At 46.5% G+C, this 16,009-nt stretch overlaps 1 protein-coding gene across 1 annotated transcript; it reads left to right on the top strand.

The window, feature by feature from the left end:
• Window positions 1-34: 34 nt before the first annotated feature.
• On the top strand, window positions 35-16,009 carry PGD (phosphogluconate dehydrogenase). Its single transcript, XM_045546172.1, has 13 exons — window positions 35-146; window positions 824-899; window positions 1,558-1,737; window positions 3,998-4,063; window positions 4,677-4,795; window positions 6,673-6,742; window positions 9,170-9,304; window positions 11,659-11,848; window positions 14,125-14,255; window positions 14,511-14,644; window positions 15,041-15,140; window positions 15,311-15,433; window positions 15,517-16,009. The coding sequence occupies exons 1-13, from the start codon at window positions 139-141 to the stop codon at window positions 15,634-15,636; spliced, it is 1,452 nt and encodes a 483-aa protein (XP_045402128.1). The 5' UTR covers window positions 35-138; the 3' UTR covers window positions 15,637-16,009.

Raw genomic sequence — 16,009 nt, 5'->3', positions numbered from 1 at the left:
TGGCTGGGGCCAGAAAGCCGGACAGTGAGCGTTCGCAGCCTTTGGAGGCGAGCTGCAGCCTGCTTTTGCCTCACTCGCCCGCGAACCGCGCTCTGTCCGTGCTTCGCCTCGGGTTCTGCTCTGTCCACCGCTGCCGCCATGGCCCAGTAAGTGACTCGCCCACGGGCAGCTGAGCTCGGGCTCGGCCTGCGGGGAACTTTCCTGCGGCCAGGATTTGTGTAGTTCTCTCCTCCGCCTCCTCCGCACTGGGGGTCGCCTGAGTCCAGCCTCGTGGGACTGCGGATCCCGCACCTCCAGGGTCTCAGGCCCTGGAACCCCGGGGTCCGAGCCGGCCCCGCAGCCGCCCGTTTCCCGCGGACCGAGCCCCGCCCTCTTGGCGGCGCAGGCCCGGGGCGGATCCCCTTCCCGAGAGGGTCGGGGAGCGGGCCGCGGACAGGCCTCGCCGGGGTGGCCCGGGCCCGGATCCGGATCCGGAGGGGACGACCCTCTCTGAGGACACCTGTAGTGAAAATGACAGCCAGAGACACTGGGGCGCGAGGGAGCGTTCGTGGGTGAGCCCCCAGGGCATGCTGGCTTGATCGCCACGGGACCCCGAGGTTCTACGAAGGGGTGGAGTGGGGGCCGGCCGCTGGCACTTGCACGGAATGTACATGGAACGTGCATGCCGGGCTCTCAAGGCGTGAGCCGGCAGGGGCGCAGGAAAGTTAGACAAGTATCAGTCACACCAGAGCCACACCAAAGGCTACAAAGTTTCATGTCTCTGAGTTGGAGCGGATCGAGTGGTACTGACACATTCTTCTTTGTTCTGTTTCCGGCCTTTCAGAGCTGACATTGCACTGATTGGACTGGCTGTCATGGGCCAGAACTTAATTTTGAACATGAATGACCACGGCTTTGTGGTAAGTGGTGGGGACACATTATCTTCTCTGTGGTTTTTGGTGTGCTTTTAGCCCGAATGCCCGTGATTGCTCTGCGATTTCACGGATCCCATGTGATCTGGAACATGCTTCTCTTTAAATGCCCTCTGTTGTTGCTCGTGACATTTTTTTGGGAGAAGCACGCTTAGGAGTGGGTGTGGGAGGGCCGATCCTGCAGTTCTCCGAGGAGGAGGAGTCCTGCTGAAGGTGTCTGCGCTCTGCAAGGTGTGCAGCCTGAAGACGCGAAGCAGTGGTGAATGGTGGAGGAGGAGAAGTCCTGCTGGGTGTGTAGCGCTCTGACTTCATTGCTCGATGCGATCTGGGGAGACTGAAAATGTTTCTTCTAAATACTAAAGTGACTTAGATGTCAGCATTATCAGTGACAAAAGACAGAATCCAGTGTCCAGCTGGCCGGTTCCTAGGTTTGATTCTGAACCCTAAACAGTTCCTTCACCTCAGTTCTCTGCCACTGCACCCTACTGAGGTAGCTGTACAGTGATCAACCAGCACTTGGGCAAGGAAAAGGCAGGTCTGACCTCCCCAGGACCTTGGGCTGCATAGAAATTTCACTGTTACTTGGTCCACAGTCTGAAGGTCCTGTGTGTCCTGGATCTCCTAATCAGGACTTTTGTCCTTCTAGGTCTGTGCCTTTAACAGGACGGTCTCCAAAGTTGATGATTTCTTGGCCAATGAGGCAAAAGGAACCAAAGTGGTGGGTGCTCAGTCCTTGAAGGAGATGGTCTCCAAGCTGAAGAAGCCCCGGCGCATTATCCTACTCGTGAAGGCTGGTCAGGCTGTCGATGACTTCATCGAGAAACTGGTGAGGCCCGCTCTGCCCTTGCTGCTACCAGCACAGCAGAGCTTTGCTTTTTTTTTTTTCCTTCGTTTAGCTGTTTTACTTCTTTTTACTTTAGGGATTGTTTTTTTTTCAATTCTTGATATGAACTGCTGAGTTCTGACAAAATGATTACTTAAATGTTTCAGTGTTGGTTAACTTGATGGGCACTAATTAAGTAACAGTATATCTTTGGGTGGTAATAATTCTGAGGATACAAAGAGAGAGTTCAGTAAAAATTCATTAACAAGAAGAATCAGAACATGCAGGGCACGGTGGCCTGTGCCTGTAATCCCAGCACTTTGGGAAGCTGAGGCTGGAGGATCACTTGAAACCAGGAATTCAAGGTTACAGTGAACTATGATTGGGCCACAGCACTCCAGCCCGGCCTAGAGTGAGACCTTGTCTCAAAAAAAAAAAAAAAAGAAAAAAGGAACAATAGCAATCTTATTGGCCCTCTGTCTTTGATATTCAATAAGCTCTTGTAATATTGTGTTATGAGTGTTTGGTACTATTCGCTAATAAATCTTAGTGTCCAAATTTAGAAATAGATTTCATTTTTTTCAGTATTCCTATAAAACTATTCTTAAATAGTTACGTAACTTAATATTAATGACAAGAGATCTCCTTTGGGAATCTCAGGGGCTGGGTTCACATTTTTGTATCAAACAATTTCTTGGCTTTAGCAAGTATATCTTTTTTTTTTTAAAGAGTCTCTGTTGCCCTGGGTAGAGTACAGTGGCATCATTGTAGGTCACTGCAACCTCAACTCCTGAGCTCAAGTGATCCTCCTGCCTCAGCCTCCTGAGTAGCTGGGACTACAGGGAGTGTGCCATGATGCCCAGCTAATTTTTCTATTTTTAGTAGAGACAGGTCTTGCTCTTGCTCAGGCTGGTCTCAAACTCCTGAGCTCAAGCAATCCTCCCACCTCGGCCTCCCAGATTGCTAGGATTACAGGCATGAACCATATATCTTTTTTGAAAGAAAAAATATGGGCCAGGTACGGTGGCTCCTGCTTGTAATAATCCCAGCTCTTTGCTTGAGGCCAGGAGTTCAAGACCAGCCTGGGCAACATAGCAAGATCCTGTCTCTACAAAGAATAACAAATGTATGGACCTTGATACTCGTGAGAGAAAAAAAAGTTTAAAAAAAACAACAAAAAAACACAAATGTAGCCGTGTGTGGGGGCGTGCACCTGTAGTCCAGCTACTGGGGAGGCTGAGGTGGAATGATGGCTTCTCCTTGAGCCCAGGGGTTCTCCAGCCTCAGTGACAGAGTGAGACCCTGTCTCTTGAAAATTTAAAAAAAAAAATGCATATGCATAAAGGGGAACCAGTGGAAATAATTTATTTAAATACTCAAAAATAATTCTACAGTAACAGCTCTGAAAAAAACCAAGGTACTGTCCATTTGGAAGAAATATTGAGTTGTAAGAAATGCAGCAATGGTCAACAAGGGAAGGCCTTGATCATTCCTGTTCTAGAGGAGCAGTGTTAACAGTGGGGTTGTTTCCACAGGGAGAATTTGTTACCAGTATGCTACTGTTTTTTAAATAAATGATCTAGAAAGGAAGGAGGTTGTGATAAAAAAGAGGACATACTAACCATTTTGTGTAGTGAGATGCCAAATCGCCCGTGATCAGTTTTAGACAGAGTGGACTAGAAATGGTGGACTGTTCTTTTGTATAGGAAAATATTAAGTAACGTTACTGGAGCCTTGACGGGAGAAGGTAGAGTAATGAATAATCAAGCCCTGTCTGACTGGTACGCTGTGGGAAATACTCTTATTCCAGACTTGGTCTGTTCCTGAGTCTCCAAACTGTGGTGCTCAAATCATTCATTCATACCCTGAACCATCTGATGTGTAATTTATTCTTCCCCTACCCCGTTCTAGACACAGAGATTTTATAGGAGGTGTTTTAATCTTTGGGAGCTAGTCCTAGCCCTAGCGTGTGGGACTATAAATCAGGCAGGTGGTACACATTAAAAATATAAATTTTCCAACTAGGTTTTATTTGTTGTAGAATCTTAGCATGGTTAAAGAGAATTATCTCAGTTGTGGAGGTTTCTGACTGGTTTTGGTAGCTTTTAAATAAGGTCTAGTTCTAGCCACAGAGAAAGAATTATTGTTAAATAATAAATGCTTTTAGACTATTTATTTGGGATAAATTCTTAGTTGTTTTAACTGACCAAGATACATTTTATTTTTGTCTTTGGTCCGCCTTAATGCTAGCGTCTGGTTACAGGTACCATTGTTGGACACTGGTGACATCATCATCGATGGAGGCAATTCTGAATATAGGGATACCACAGTAAGTGTTCTTCAGTCCAAATTCTTCCAGGTTCTGAGAACATTCTAGAAAAAGATATTAGTATAATGAGCTGAAATAAAAAAAGAAAAAAAAAGAAAAAGATATTAGCACTGCACATTTGACAATACGGTGAACTATCCTTTGTGGATGCTGGTTCTTTGGGATTGGTACTGGTGTGGTAGTTCTCAGCCTTTTCTTCTGCTGAGACACACTTGATGGATGAAGTTCTCAGTCACACATGGAGCTCAAGAGGATGACTGCTGTGTAGACACAGCAGGCTGAGCGTTCATGCTCAACTCCTCCCCTGCCTGTGCCCTCCCAACCAATCTGTGCAATGTCAATGTATGACGTGTCTGAGGGCCACTGCTCCACTGGTCTGCAATGCTGGGGACATCCCTGTGTGCTCTGCAGTGCTGAATGGCAGTGAGTCATACTTACATTAAACTAACTCTTAATTGAGTCTTATTGTATGAGGTCTTTCTTGAGTGTTGAGTTATTGATAAGTTATTCCTAGATCCTCGGGTCATTTCCATACCTGTCTTATACCTCCTCTTATTCATTGGAAAAAACTTATTTTTTAGAAACATCACGAAATTATTTTTGTCTTCTTTAGAGACGGTGTCGAGACCTCAAGGCCAAGGGAATCTTATTCGTGGGGAGTGGAGTTAGTGGTGGAGAGGACGGGGCCCGGTACGGCCCATCACTCATGCCAGGAGGAAACAAAGAAGCTTGGTGAGTACCCCCAGCACCGTGTCCATTTCTGCATGGAGGAGCCCGGACTTGGAGAGCGGGTGAGCCAGGAGCAGTTCTGCCACCCTGATCTCCCCGTGGTGCTCTGGGTGTCAGAGCTAGCAGATGCTGCAAATACTTGTGTCTAGACATCCTGTTGCTTTGACATAATATATGTGCACACTCCTCTTTTGCTTTTTTGTTTTCCTTCTGTTATGCCCTTTAAGACTGATACTGGAAGTTTTAAATAGGCTTTAATAAAGCAGTTCAGATGATGTCCCGTGCACTGTCTGGACTTAGGAATAAGGGTTGCCTTTTTTAGCTGATGTGTGGTCCTAAAATAACTTTAATAATTGTGAGTAATGGAAAAATCCGACTGGGCCTGGGAACAAGGTGGAAGACTTTTATTTAACTTGGGAAAAAACTAACTTTGCACTGTTGACTGTGCTGTGTATAGGAGCAGGAGCTGGCCACGGCAGAGGAAGTGCTTTGGTGCAGTGGAAGGGGATGTGTAAGGCACACAGGTGGCGGGGTGAGCGGGGTGGAGCGTCAGAGTGGGAAGGTGCCAGTAATACATTGTACGTGACTCGGACCGCGGGGAACGCCGCTGCTGAGACGGCAGGACAGAGAAGGCCAGGGAGAAGATAGAGAGATGGCGCAGAAGAGAAAGAAATAGCAAAGGAAGGATCCTTTTGAGGGAGACATGGAAAGGTAACATTCTTTTCTGAATGAATTTGATTTTTAAATATTCTAGAATTACATTAGGCATTAAGTATAGGAGTGATCAAACCTAACCCTGAAAGGTGAAGGATTTATTTGGAAAGATTATTCTTTAAATTACCTCTCTGATGAGTAAGTCTGGGCATTCTCTGCAGTGTGTTGAAATGTAGAACTAGGGAGGCCTTCCTGCTTCTCAAAAGCTTACAAAGCCGGGTGAGCTGGCACGTGCCTGTAGATCCAGGAGGCTGAGGTGGGAGGATCAGTTGAGCCCAGGAGTTCGAGGCCGGCCTGGACAACGTGGTGAGACCCACCACCCCCCACCCCGCCGCCCCGTCTCTACAAAAAAGTCTAAAAATATTTATCTTGGGTCACCTGTCCGGTGGGCTGTTAGAAATGCAGACAGAGGTGTTCCAATTGCTCCTCAGTTCTCTTTTCTCACTCTGGTCTGGCAGAAGTAAAATTGGCAGTTTTACCTGAAAGACAGTAAAAGTTCAGTGAAATCCTAAAGCTTAAGATACGGCTGTCTTAATTCCCAATCCTAGGCATTAACTTTGCAATCCTGTCAGATTTTGTGTCTGTACAAAAAAATTTTTGTGAAGAAGCCTTTATCAGTCAACAGTGAGTAGAACGTGAGGAAAAAGCCTCATGAGTTAATACATCTTCGTGGTGGAGCTGTGGAAGGAATGAACGGCTGCCTTTTCTCTGAATAATAACGTATCTCTTAAAAATATTTCACGGTCCTGTGCGTCTCACTCTTGATCCCGATGTCCAGAGTCAGGCTGTACCTGGTAACACACATCCCGACTAATGACAGCGGGTCTCTGAGGGAACCTCCGCACTGCGTGCTGTGTGGGGTCACAGCGGCTTCTGGTACTGCAACAGAAGTTTCTTCTGGTGCTTTGACGGTGCTTCTGCTTAGCCCTTTGTCCCTAGTCTCCAATCACATGGTCCACAGCCTCGCTGTGAGGGCCCACCAGGGTCTGGGGGAGCAGCACAGCCAGCTTGGGACTGGAGTCCCCTTGAGAACTGAGGACGTTGCTTTTCTGTGGGGCACTTCCGCCTCCCCCTGGAAAGACCAACCTGAGGGGTGGTGTCCTCGAGTGCTTAATCGAGATCTGAGCGCATCTCTTCTCCGTACCGAACTGCTCTTCTTTCCACAGGCCCCACATCCAGGCAATCTTCCAGGGCATCGCCGCGAAAGTGGGAACTGGAGAACCCTGCTGTGACTGGGCAAGTTCTGGGCTACTCTCTAAAGCCAGTTGGCAACACGGGCATGTCTGCGAGGCGAAGTTCACAGAGCAGAGGCCACCGTGGTCCCAGGGGTTAGCTTCGTGACATAAGCTTCTCAATCTTTGAGTTGCTAGCGTGGCTGGCGCCTAAAGTGCACGCCCGTTTTATGTCTCTGTGCCTTAACTGACGTTCACAGCCATGAGGTTGGTGTTACAAGCAGCCTTCCTGAACGCATCTAAGAGACGGACTCCTCAAAAAGGAACAGCAGGGGTGAGGGGGAGTAATTACGATTTTAGTGAGCCATGTTACTTTGTGGCCAAAGGAAGGATGTCAGAATCAAAAGTGGGGTTTGCTTGCCTGGGTGGAAGGAACAGGACTGAGTGGGCTGTGGCTGTCACGTGCGGAAACCCCTTTCCCGCAGCGTGGGGTGCGGACGCTCTGCTGGAACGGAGCGAGCGGCAGGCGTTCGCCCGCCCGAATGTGAAGGAGGCCTCCCCTGACTGCAGTCAGTGTCGCCACCACAGTGAACTTTATCCCACAGTGTAGTTTAACCCATAAGGTGGATGGAAAACGCCACTAGGTTTGGGAGACCTGAGTTGTCATTCTGGCTCTGCATTAACTAACTGTGTGACACATCAGGCTGTCACTTCCCTACCTGGACTTCAGCCTCCTTATCTGTAAAATATGGGGGTTGGACTAGATGATCTCCAAGCTCCCTTTAGTTCCTAATCCCCTTTAATTTTATATCAGCAATATTATGGCAATTTTATTATGTTAGTTTTATTTTATATGAGACAACCGGTGGGGATGAGACAAGGACTTGGGCATGTGGGGAGTGAAGGAAGCCCTCCGTCCTAGGCCTGCCAGTGCCTGGTGGCTTTGGCAGCAGCCGCTGATGTGTCCTTACCTTTTCACCCGTGGTCAGCCAGTGAGTTCTGTAGCATCTGCGCAGGGCAGAGAGAGGCTGGCACTGTGGTTCATGCGAAAGGTTGAATGATCTTCTTAGTGGGAAGGATTGGGAAGGAAGGGACTTTTGTTCCTTGACAATAGATTGCTACAGCAAAAGTGCAGTGACAACGACTTCTTTTTGGATATACTTAGGACAAAGTCATGAAGAAAAGAACAGTACTTGTCCTTATGTGTCTCGACCAAGTCAAGGGTTAACTTTCCATTGCCCCAAGGCTTAATCTCAGATCACTGAAGAAAATGGTGTAGACACTAGAAGCAGGAGTGGGTAGTTCACTGTTTAAGTAACAGGAAGGATGAGGTGAAGCTGGATGTCATTAGCCACATTACTGCACGGCCAAAGTGTCACAATCAGAATGGGTAGATCGGCCACATCGACAAAGGAGTCCCTGATGTGAACATCAGTGGTGTCGATCTAGGCAGTGACTGCCCGGAGAGGCTGCCCAGGCCAGCCAAGCACCTGGTCCACGGGGCACGTGTGTCCCTGTCATGGAGATGGGGGCAGGTGACTGAGAGCTTGGCACCATTAACTGTTTGACTCGTCACTTCCTTTGTTCTGATTCCTGGCCCACTAAACAATTTCCAGGTAATCTGGCTTCCCAGGTTGCTGGTCTATAGGGATAGAATGTGTTGATCAGACTAATACTTGTGACCACTAAGATCCATAGTTAAATTTCTCATCATAAATCATAAACTGGTACTTTGATTTTATAAATCTTGCCAGCTTATTATAAATAAATATCTTGTCAATGATGGGAACTTGGAAGGAGCCATTTTGGGGCTTATGAGGTTGAGGGCCAGACCATGGATCCAAGGTTATTTTACCTCTCAGTGGCCATTAGAAACAACTACAATACATTTGTATTTTGAAAAAAAAAATACAAAGGATTTGATGAGCCAATACATTTTATCCTCTAGTTATTAGAAAAGTGGTAACTTCAGGAAAAAGAGGACTTTTTTCTTATGGGTGAGGGCTGGGAGTAGAGAGTTGCTTTTAATAATAACGAGAAAGAGGCCAGCCGGTGGCTCACACCTATAATCCCAGCACTCTGGGAGGCTGAGGGGGGAGGATGACTTGAGCCCAGGAGTTCAAGACCAGCCTGGGCAACATAGTGAGACTCTGTCTCCAGAGAAAAAAAAAATTAATTAATTAAAAAAATAATAATAATGAGAAAGAATGGAAAATATAGGCTAAAGAACCATAGGAACTTATAGTGAATTCAGGGATTTTGAAAAACCTTTAGGGGAACGAATCTAGAATTAGTTTTAAATAATACTGGACTAGACCGAAGCTTGCATTGAATTGCTATATGATTCTTGTTTCAAAAATACTATATTTGTTTTATACTTATTATTTTTTTTATGGAGCCTTTCCAAAGGCTTTGACGTCAAGTCTGGTGTGTGGCCTTCTCTGGTGTTATCTCCAGTCTGAAGGCCTCTTGGTGCCTGTCGCCCTGACAGGTGGGAGAGGAGGGAGCAGGACACTTCGTGAAGATGGTGCACAATGGGATAGAGTACGGGGACATGCAGCTCATCTGTGAGGCTTACCACTTGATGAGAGATGTTCTGGGCATGGAGCAGAATGAGATGGCACAGGTGAGTCCCAGGCACTGCCTGCACCCGGAGGGGACAGTGGCTGCTGAGATGAGAAGAGATTTGCTGCTGACAGTTAATCCTTCCTCAGTCCCATTCCCCTCCCCATCTGGCAGCCTGCATGGCCTCAGCCTAAGTTAAGGGAAGCTCTCAGTAGTAGGACCGTTCAGTATGATGGCTGGTCACTAAGCAGAGTTCCTGGAGAGACTCCGTGCTTATCCTTACCACCTTTATGGTGAGCCTACCTTTGTGTCAGGCCCTGCGTCACTTAACGTGCCATCTCCTTTCATCCTATAGTTGCCCCACGGGAGAGGTACAGTAGAAACTTTTCAGATCAAGTTGGGACTGGCTTTTTGATAGGTAATCAAAAAAGTTAGTCCAAGTGGAGAAGCTGAGACATTTCTCCCAACATTTTATTATGAAAATATTTAAACATACAGCAAAGTTGAAAGAATTTTACAGTGAATGCTTATGTATACACCACCTAGATTCCACGAGTCACTGTTTTGCAGGTCTGTCCATCCCGCCCTCAATTTCTTTCTTTCTTTCTTTTTTTCTTTTAAAGAGACAGGGTCTTCTAGGTTGCCCAGGCTGGCCTCAAACTCCTGGGCTCAAGTGATTCTCCAGGCTCGGCCTCCCAAGGTGCTGGGACTATAGGTGTGAGCCACTGTGCCGGCTCCTCCATCAATTTTATCTTTTTTTTTTTTTAAATGAAGGGGTAGGAGGTTGTGAGGAGGGTTGTTCAGTTGCCTTGTTTTTTTGTTGTTGTTGAGACAGAGTGTCTCACTCTGTCGCTCTGGGTATGGTACAGTGGTGTCATTGTAGCTCACTGCAATCTCCAACTCCTGGGCTCTAAGCTATCCTTCTGCCTCAGCCTCCCGGGTAGCTGGGACTACAGGTGCACACTGCAAGGCCCGGCTTGGTTTATTTTTTTCTTTCTTTTTGGTAGAGACGGGGTCTCACTCTTGCTCAGGCTGGTCTCGAACTCCTGAGCTCAAGCTATCCTCCCGCCTTGGCCTCCCAGAGTGCTAGGATTAGAGGCCTGAGCCACCATGCTTGGCCTTTTTTATCTTATTTTTTTTGATACATTTCAAAGCAAACTGCAGGCATCGGTACTTTTTTTTTTCTAAATGCTTAAGCATCATTAGATAAACATATTATATGTTTTAACTGAAAACAGAGGAAGGTGCATTCATTCACCAATTTTTTGTAGATCCAAGGCCTTTTCATTCAGTATGATTCTGCTGATTAGAATTCTAGTCATCTGTCTTATCTGGAATTTCTAGTTTCAGTTATTTCAGGTGGGACGTGGTTTAAAGACACTTGCAAAACACACAGTGCACAGTTCTTCCAGATTTTTTATGTTTTTTTCTTTTTAAATTCATGTCATCTTCTTATTTTGACTGCAGTTTGTTTCACTAGCTTGTCTTTATTGTTTTTTCTAAAACATTTAACTTGACCGGCATGGTCACTCATGCCTGTTAATCCCAGCAGTTTGGGAGGCCGAGGTGGAAGCATTGCTTGAGGCCAGGAGTTCAAGACCAGCTTGGGCAATGTAGTGAGACCCTGTCTCTACAAAAAATATTTTTTAAAAAGTTAGCTGGGTGTGTTGGTGTGCACCTATAGTTCTACTATTTGGGAAGCTGAGGTAGGAGGATTGCTTATGCCCAGGAGTTTGAGGTTGCAGTGAGCTATGATGACGCCACTGCACTCCAGCCTGAGCGATAGAGGGAGACCCTGTCTCAGAAATAAATACATTTTAAAAAGTAAAACATTTAACTCAGTTTTCATAAAAACAGTTTTCTTTTTGTGTTCATATTTAATTGGTTTATATAATACTTAATGTATTCATTCAGCAGACACATGAGTGCTTCCTGTGTGCTAGGCACTATTCTAAATGTTGGGGTAATAGTGAAGAAAACAAAGTCCTGCCCTCATGGAGCTGGGAAGATAGTAATAATTAAATGTATGACATAAAACTAGTTAGTGGTGACTGTTAAGAGGAAGAATAAACTGGGTGAGAGGTAGGTGTCAGAAGAGGTGATCACGGAAGGCTTTGGGCTGCAGTGAACAGAGACCTGAGAGAACTGAGGAGCGCTGGGCTCTGAGGAAAGAACAATCCTGGCGACAGGAAACCCGCATCACCAGGTAGAGCTGAAATGCCGACGCTCGCTGAGCATAAAACCCACTCGGCAGGCGAACGAGAAGCGCCGCCGGCCCCACGTGCTCAGCAACTGTGAGCCCTGGTCAGTGGGGACACGGACAAGGATGAATCAGTGCCACAGGTCGGCTAAGGGGGCTTCCCCTGTGGCACCCCCATTTCCCTCATGTCATTTTCTCTCATGTTCTGCACACAGGCCTTTGAGGAGTGGAACAAGACGGAGCTAGACTCATTCCTGATTGAAATCACAGCCAATATTCTCAAGTTCCAAGATACCGATGGCAAGTTCCTGCTGCCAAAGATCAGGGACAGTGCGGGGCAGAAGGGCACCGGGAAGTGGACTGCTATCTCTGCCCTGGAGTACGGCGTCCCTGTCACCCTCATCGGTAATGTTCCGCTTTGCACTTGAACCCTTGCGTCCTACTGTTCTGGTCTTGATGTCCTTCTGGAATATTGATATAGACTGGTCTTTCAGAGAATCTGCTCAGCTGTAATCAGCTTTCAGAGTGCCTTTTGCTCTTCCTGCATGGGAAAAAACTGGTGGGGTGAGAGAGGCCGACACTGCTGTAGATCTCTGCAATCCTTCTCTCACTCACGCGAGCTTTGCAGTGAATTCAGAAGCTACTGTCTTTCCTATCCTATTTTACCTTTGGAATGTCTTAGCATTCGTGACTTTACTGTTGTCAGTGACCTAAGATCTTTTTAACGAGGCAGTAATGGAATTTTTTGTAGAAAAGTTCAGAGTAACATAGGCTTATACACTCAGAATTTATTAAAATTTTGCTGGTTTTTTCCCATCAGATAACTAACAAAATAAATACTTTTGAAGTCCTTTAAGACTCTTTCCCTAAGCTCCTTCCCCTTCGTCTTTTAGAAGAAAACCACTATCCTGAAGTTGGTGTGGATTCTTCCCATCTGTGGGGTTTTTTTTGTTTGTTTTTTGGGGTTTTTTTTTTTTGGTAGAGACGGTGTCTCACTATGTTGCCTGGTCTGGTCTTGAACTCCTGGCCTCAAGTGGTCCTCCTGCCTCGGCCTCTCAAAGTGCTGGGATTATAGATGTGTGCCACCACGATCTTGTATCAAACTTTACAAAGATAGAAAAGAAATAATAAAAGCAGATATAAATAAAACAAATTAGAGAGGATTAACAATACCAAAAACTGGTTCTTTTAAGAATAAAATAGATGCACTTGTGGGGATTGAAAAAGGGAGAATGAAGGCGGTGCCTGGTGTGCTAATGAAAGGCTGATCTTGGCTCCCAGCAGAACATTCTCCTGATAATAGAACAGAAATATTCCTGTTTGCTCTCCAGATACAGGCTGCCTTTCTCTCCCTGGTCTCCTTCCTTCTTTCAACTTCCCCATTCATTCTGCCTCGCCCTGTTGATGAACTGTGGGGAAAGGCACAGTGAGGAGGGAAGTAGGTTGTTTAGTCCAGCACTACAAAGAAGGAAGTTGGCTGCTTTTTAGCAAATCTGACTGATACCTGGGGTGGGGAGGGAGGGGACATAGCCAGGAGCAGTTTATTTATCACTGACTCAAATGTGTTCAAGTATTATAATCTCAAAGAGAATCCTTCCTACTCTGCTCTGGTGTGGAGCTCTGCATAGCCTTCCCCCACGGCAGGCCGGGCCTAATTCCTGGCTGGGCGCCAGCCTCGTTTGGGCGCCAATGGGGAAGTAAGTCTTCCAGCTCACCCAGCTCTCAGAAGGGTTTGCCACACTGCCTGTTGCGCCAGCTGTCTTACAAAGCTTCCTTCCACAAATGCCAAGTCATCGTGTGTGTGCACCGCAGGAGAGAAAAAAACGACTGGGCAAGGGTAGAAAGACCTCTGCTTCCGTGTGTTTTCACTTTGTTGGTATTCTTGAGTTTATGGCCAGTACCTTTTCTCAAAGATAAAAGTCCTGTCAGTGCCCTGAGATTTTACTTCATTTTGTCTGTGGGGGTAAAAAAATGGTTCAAGAGTAATGTATTCTAATCATCTAAATTGTCAATTAAGCAAGTAGTCTTTTATAAGGGATAATTTTTAAAGATACTAAATGTCTTAATATTAAAATACTGTATTGAAATTTTTTTATTCAATGAAATAAAACTGTGAAACCTTAATGGTGATCATGGATATACTGAAAACCATAAAATGTAAGAATTAAGAAATGGAGTTTTTTGAGTGGTGAGTCAGTCAGTGTGACTTCTCAACGTACTAGCTGTTTCTAATTGTTGAGTACTTAGTGCTTCAAGAGAAAATAAATTGTGTCTTTGGTGAGCATTTAAAATTTAAAGTCCTCCAAAAAAATTAAAGTTTGATATTTAACTCATGTACCAACACTGAATAATTCTGAATAACAGTGGTTTTTTTTCCTTCATTTTCCCTCAAAATTCCCCTTTGAATTTCACGTTGATCTTTGTGGTCGAATACTTATATTTATGCTGGGACTCAGAGATTTAGTTATCAAATTAACTGTTGAGAGCTTTTTATAAAAGTTCTTTCTGAGCCATATTAACTTTTGTGGCCTAAGGTTGAAACTTTCAGCTCTTTCTAAAACTTGAATTTCCTGCTCCATCTCTTGTCTTTCTGCACCCTCCGGCTGCTGTCCTTGCTGTCCTTTGGTTCATGTTGCACTTCATAACTATCCTCCCCTCCTCCCCGCCATGCCCCCATGTAGGAGAAGCTGTCTTTGCTCGATGCTTGTCATCCCTGAAGGACGAGAGAATTCAAGCGAGCAAAAAACTGAAGGGTCCTCAAAAGATCCAGTTTGGAGGTGATAAGAAATCATTCCTGGAGGACATTCGGAAGGTGGGGCACAGTCCCTGGCAGAAGTCTTTGCTGGTCCCTTGGAAGGTGGTGGGGGCTGTTGTGGGAGAATCAATACATGAGGCCACAGGGTGGCAGCTGGAGCAGGTTCAGCCTTTGCCTTGATCCCGATTTACAGCCTTTTCCTAGAATCTTGTCCTTTCTGGGATCTCGGCTGCCGATCGGGATAAGACTAGTAGACGGGAGGTGGTCACCCTGCCAACTGCAGTTGCAGTAAGTCTTTGTGTCACTCTGCAGGCCCTCTATGCTTCCAAGATCATCTCGTACGCTCAAGGCTTTATGCTGCTGAGACAGGCGGCCACTGAGTTTGGCTGGACGCTCAATTATGGCGGCATCGCCCTGATGTGGAGAGGGGGCTGCATCATCCGGAGGTAAGCGAGAGGCAGCCTGGGGTCTGATGGGAAGGATGCACGCTGCTGTGCCTGGGGAACTGTGACCTTAGGACACTTGCTTGAAGTTTCCTGATAACTGGTACACGTAGCCCTCCCACTGGAACCCTGGCAACAAGACAGGTTTTGATTGTTGCAGCTCACTTTCCTGATATGTCAGCCGATGTAACTAGATTGTCCCCACTTACACCTTGTGAAGTAGTTCTGCGAGAAGCGTCATGCCCCGGCCTTGCCTCCCGGGAGCTGTGCTCTGTATTTTCACTGACCTTACAGTTAGCCTAAGAGATGAGAAATGTCCTCTGTAAATCCCGCTTTCTGCCAGGCATTCTGCCTGCTAAAGTTAAGAGTCACTGATTTCTTTCCTCTTGATTATTTCAGTGTATTCCTAGGAAAGATAAAGGATGCATTTGATCGAAACCCAGAACTTCAGAACTTACTGCTAGACGACTTCTTTAAGTCAGCTGTTGAAAACTGCCAGGTATGTAGCCTGGAGCTGGTGGCATGTGCATTCCATCTCAGTGTGTTTGCTCTGGGGCAGCTTCTTCTATTTCCCAGCACTGATGTGCATGAAAATCTGTCCTTGGAATGGAACCAGTTAGCATGTCTGGGGGCAAAGCACTAATCCCCGGCCTTGCTCTCTGTGCTCAGGCCTCCTGGCGGCGGGCAGTCAGCACTGGGGTCCAGGCAGGCATCCCCATGCCCTGCTTCACTACTGCCCTCTCCTTCTATGACGGGTACAGACATGAGATGCTGCCAGCCAACCTCATCCAGGTAAGCTTGTGGTCCCCACTGGTCCCTGAGCGTCGGGCGCCTGCATATGATCCTCCTAACCAACCTCATTTCTTGTTTTCTAGGCTCAGCGGGATTACTTTGGGGCTCACACCTATGAACTCTTAGCCAAACCGGGACAGTTTATCCACACTAATTGGACAGGCCATGGTGGCAGCGTGTCGTCCTCTTCGTACAATGCCTGATCAGACTGTTCTGTCACCCTCCACGATTCCATAGACCAGGACATTCCACGTGCCACATGGCACTGCTACATGGCCCTTTGCCCTCTTTTCTGCTCAGATCTCTTAAAGTGTTGTAAGACACTCCTGAAAAAGCCAGAGCCTATTTGTCAAGTAGTTCTGTGAGAGCCATCTGTCCTGCCCTGCCTCTTGGGACTGACCAGGAGCCAGTCATGCGTGTGACAACCAGCTCCTTGCAGCAGTTGTTTCCACATGTCCCCTGTGGCTCTTGTCAGATAGATGGGAAGGCGTTTGTCCAATTTGATCAAACTGGAAACTTTGTATCATGCAGCTGAATCCCTTTCTCCTTTACTCAATAAAGGCCACATTATATTTA

Source organism: Lemur catta, chromosome 3 (genome assembly GCF_020740605.2).
Source record: "Lemur catta isolate mLemCat1 chromosome 3, mLemCat1.pri, whole genome shotgun sequence".
Taxonomy (NCBI): Eukaryota; Metazoa; Chordata; class Mammalia; order Primates; family Lemuridae; genus Lemur; species Lemur catta.
The sequence above is the reverse complement of the archived record's forward strand: the minus strand, read 5'-3'. Positions and strand labels throughout refer to the sequence as shown.

Excerpts from the sequence above, each read along its gene's own strand:
- PGD (XM_045546172.1), top strand. Across the intron at positions 6,743-9,169 it reads GAGAACCCTGCTGTGACTGG|GTGGGAGAGGAGGGAGCAGG; the intron begins GCAAGTTCTGGG and ends TCGCCCTGACAG. Across the intron at positions 11,849-14,124 it reads CGTCCCTGTCACCCTCATCG|GAGAAGCTGTCTTTGCTCGA; the intron begins GTAATGTTCCGC and ends GCCCCCATGTAG.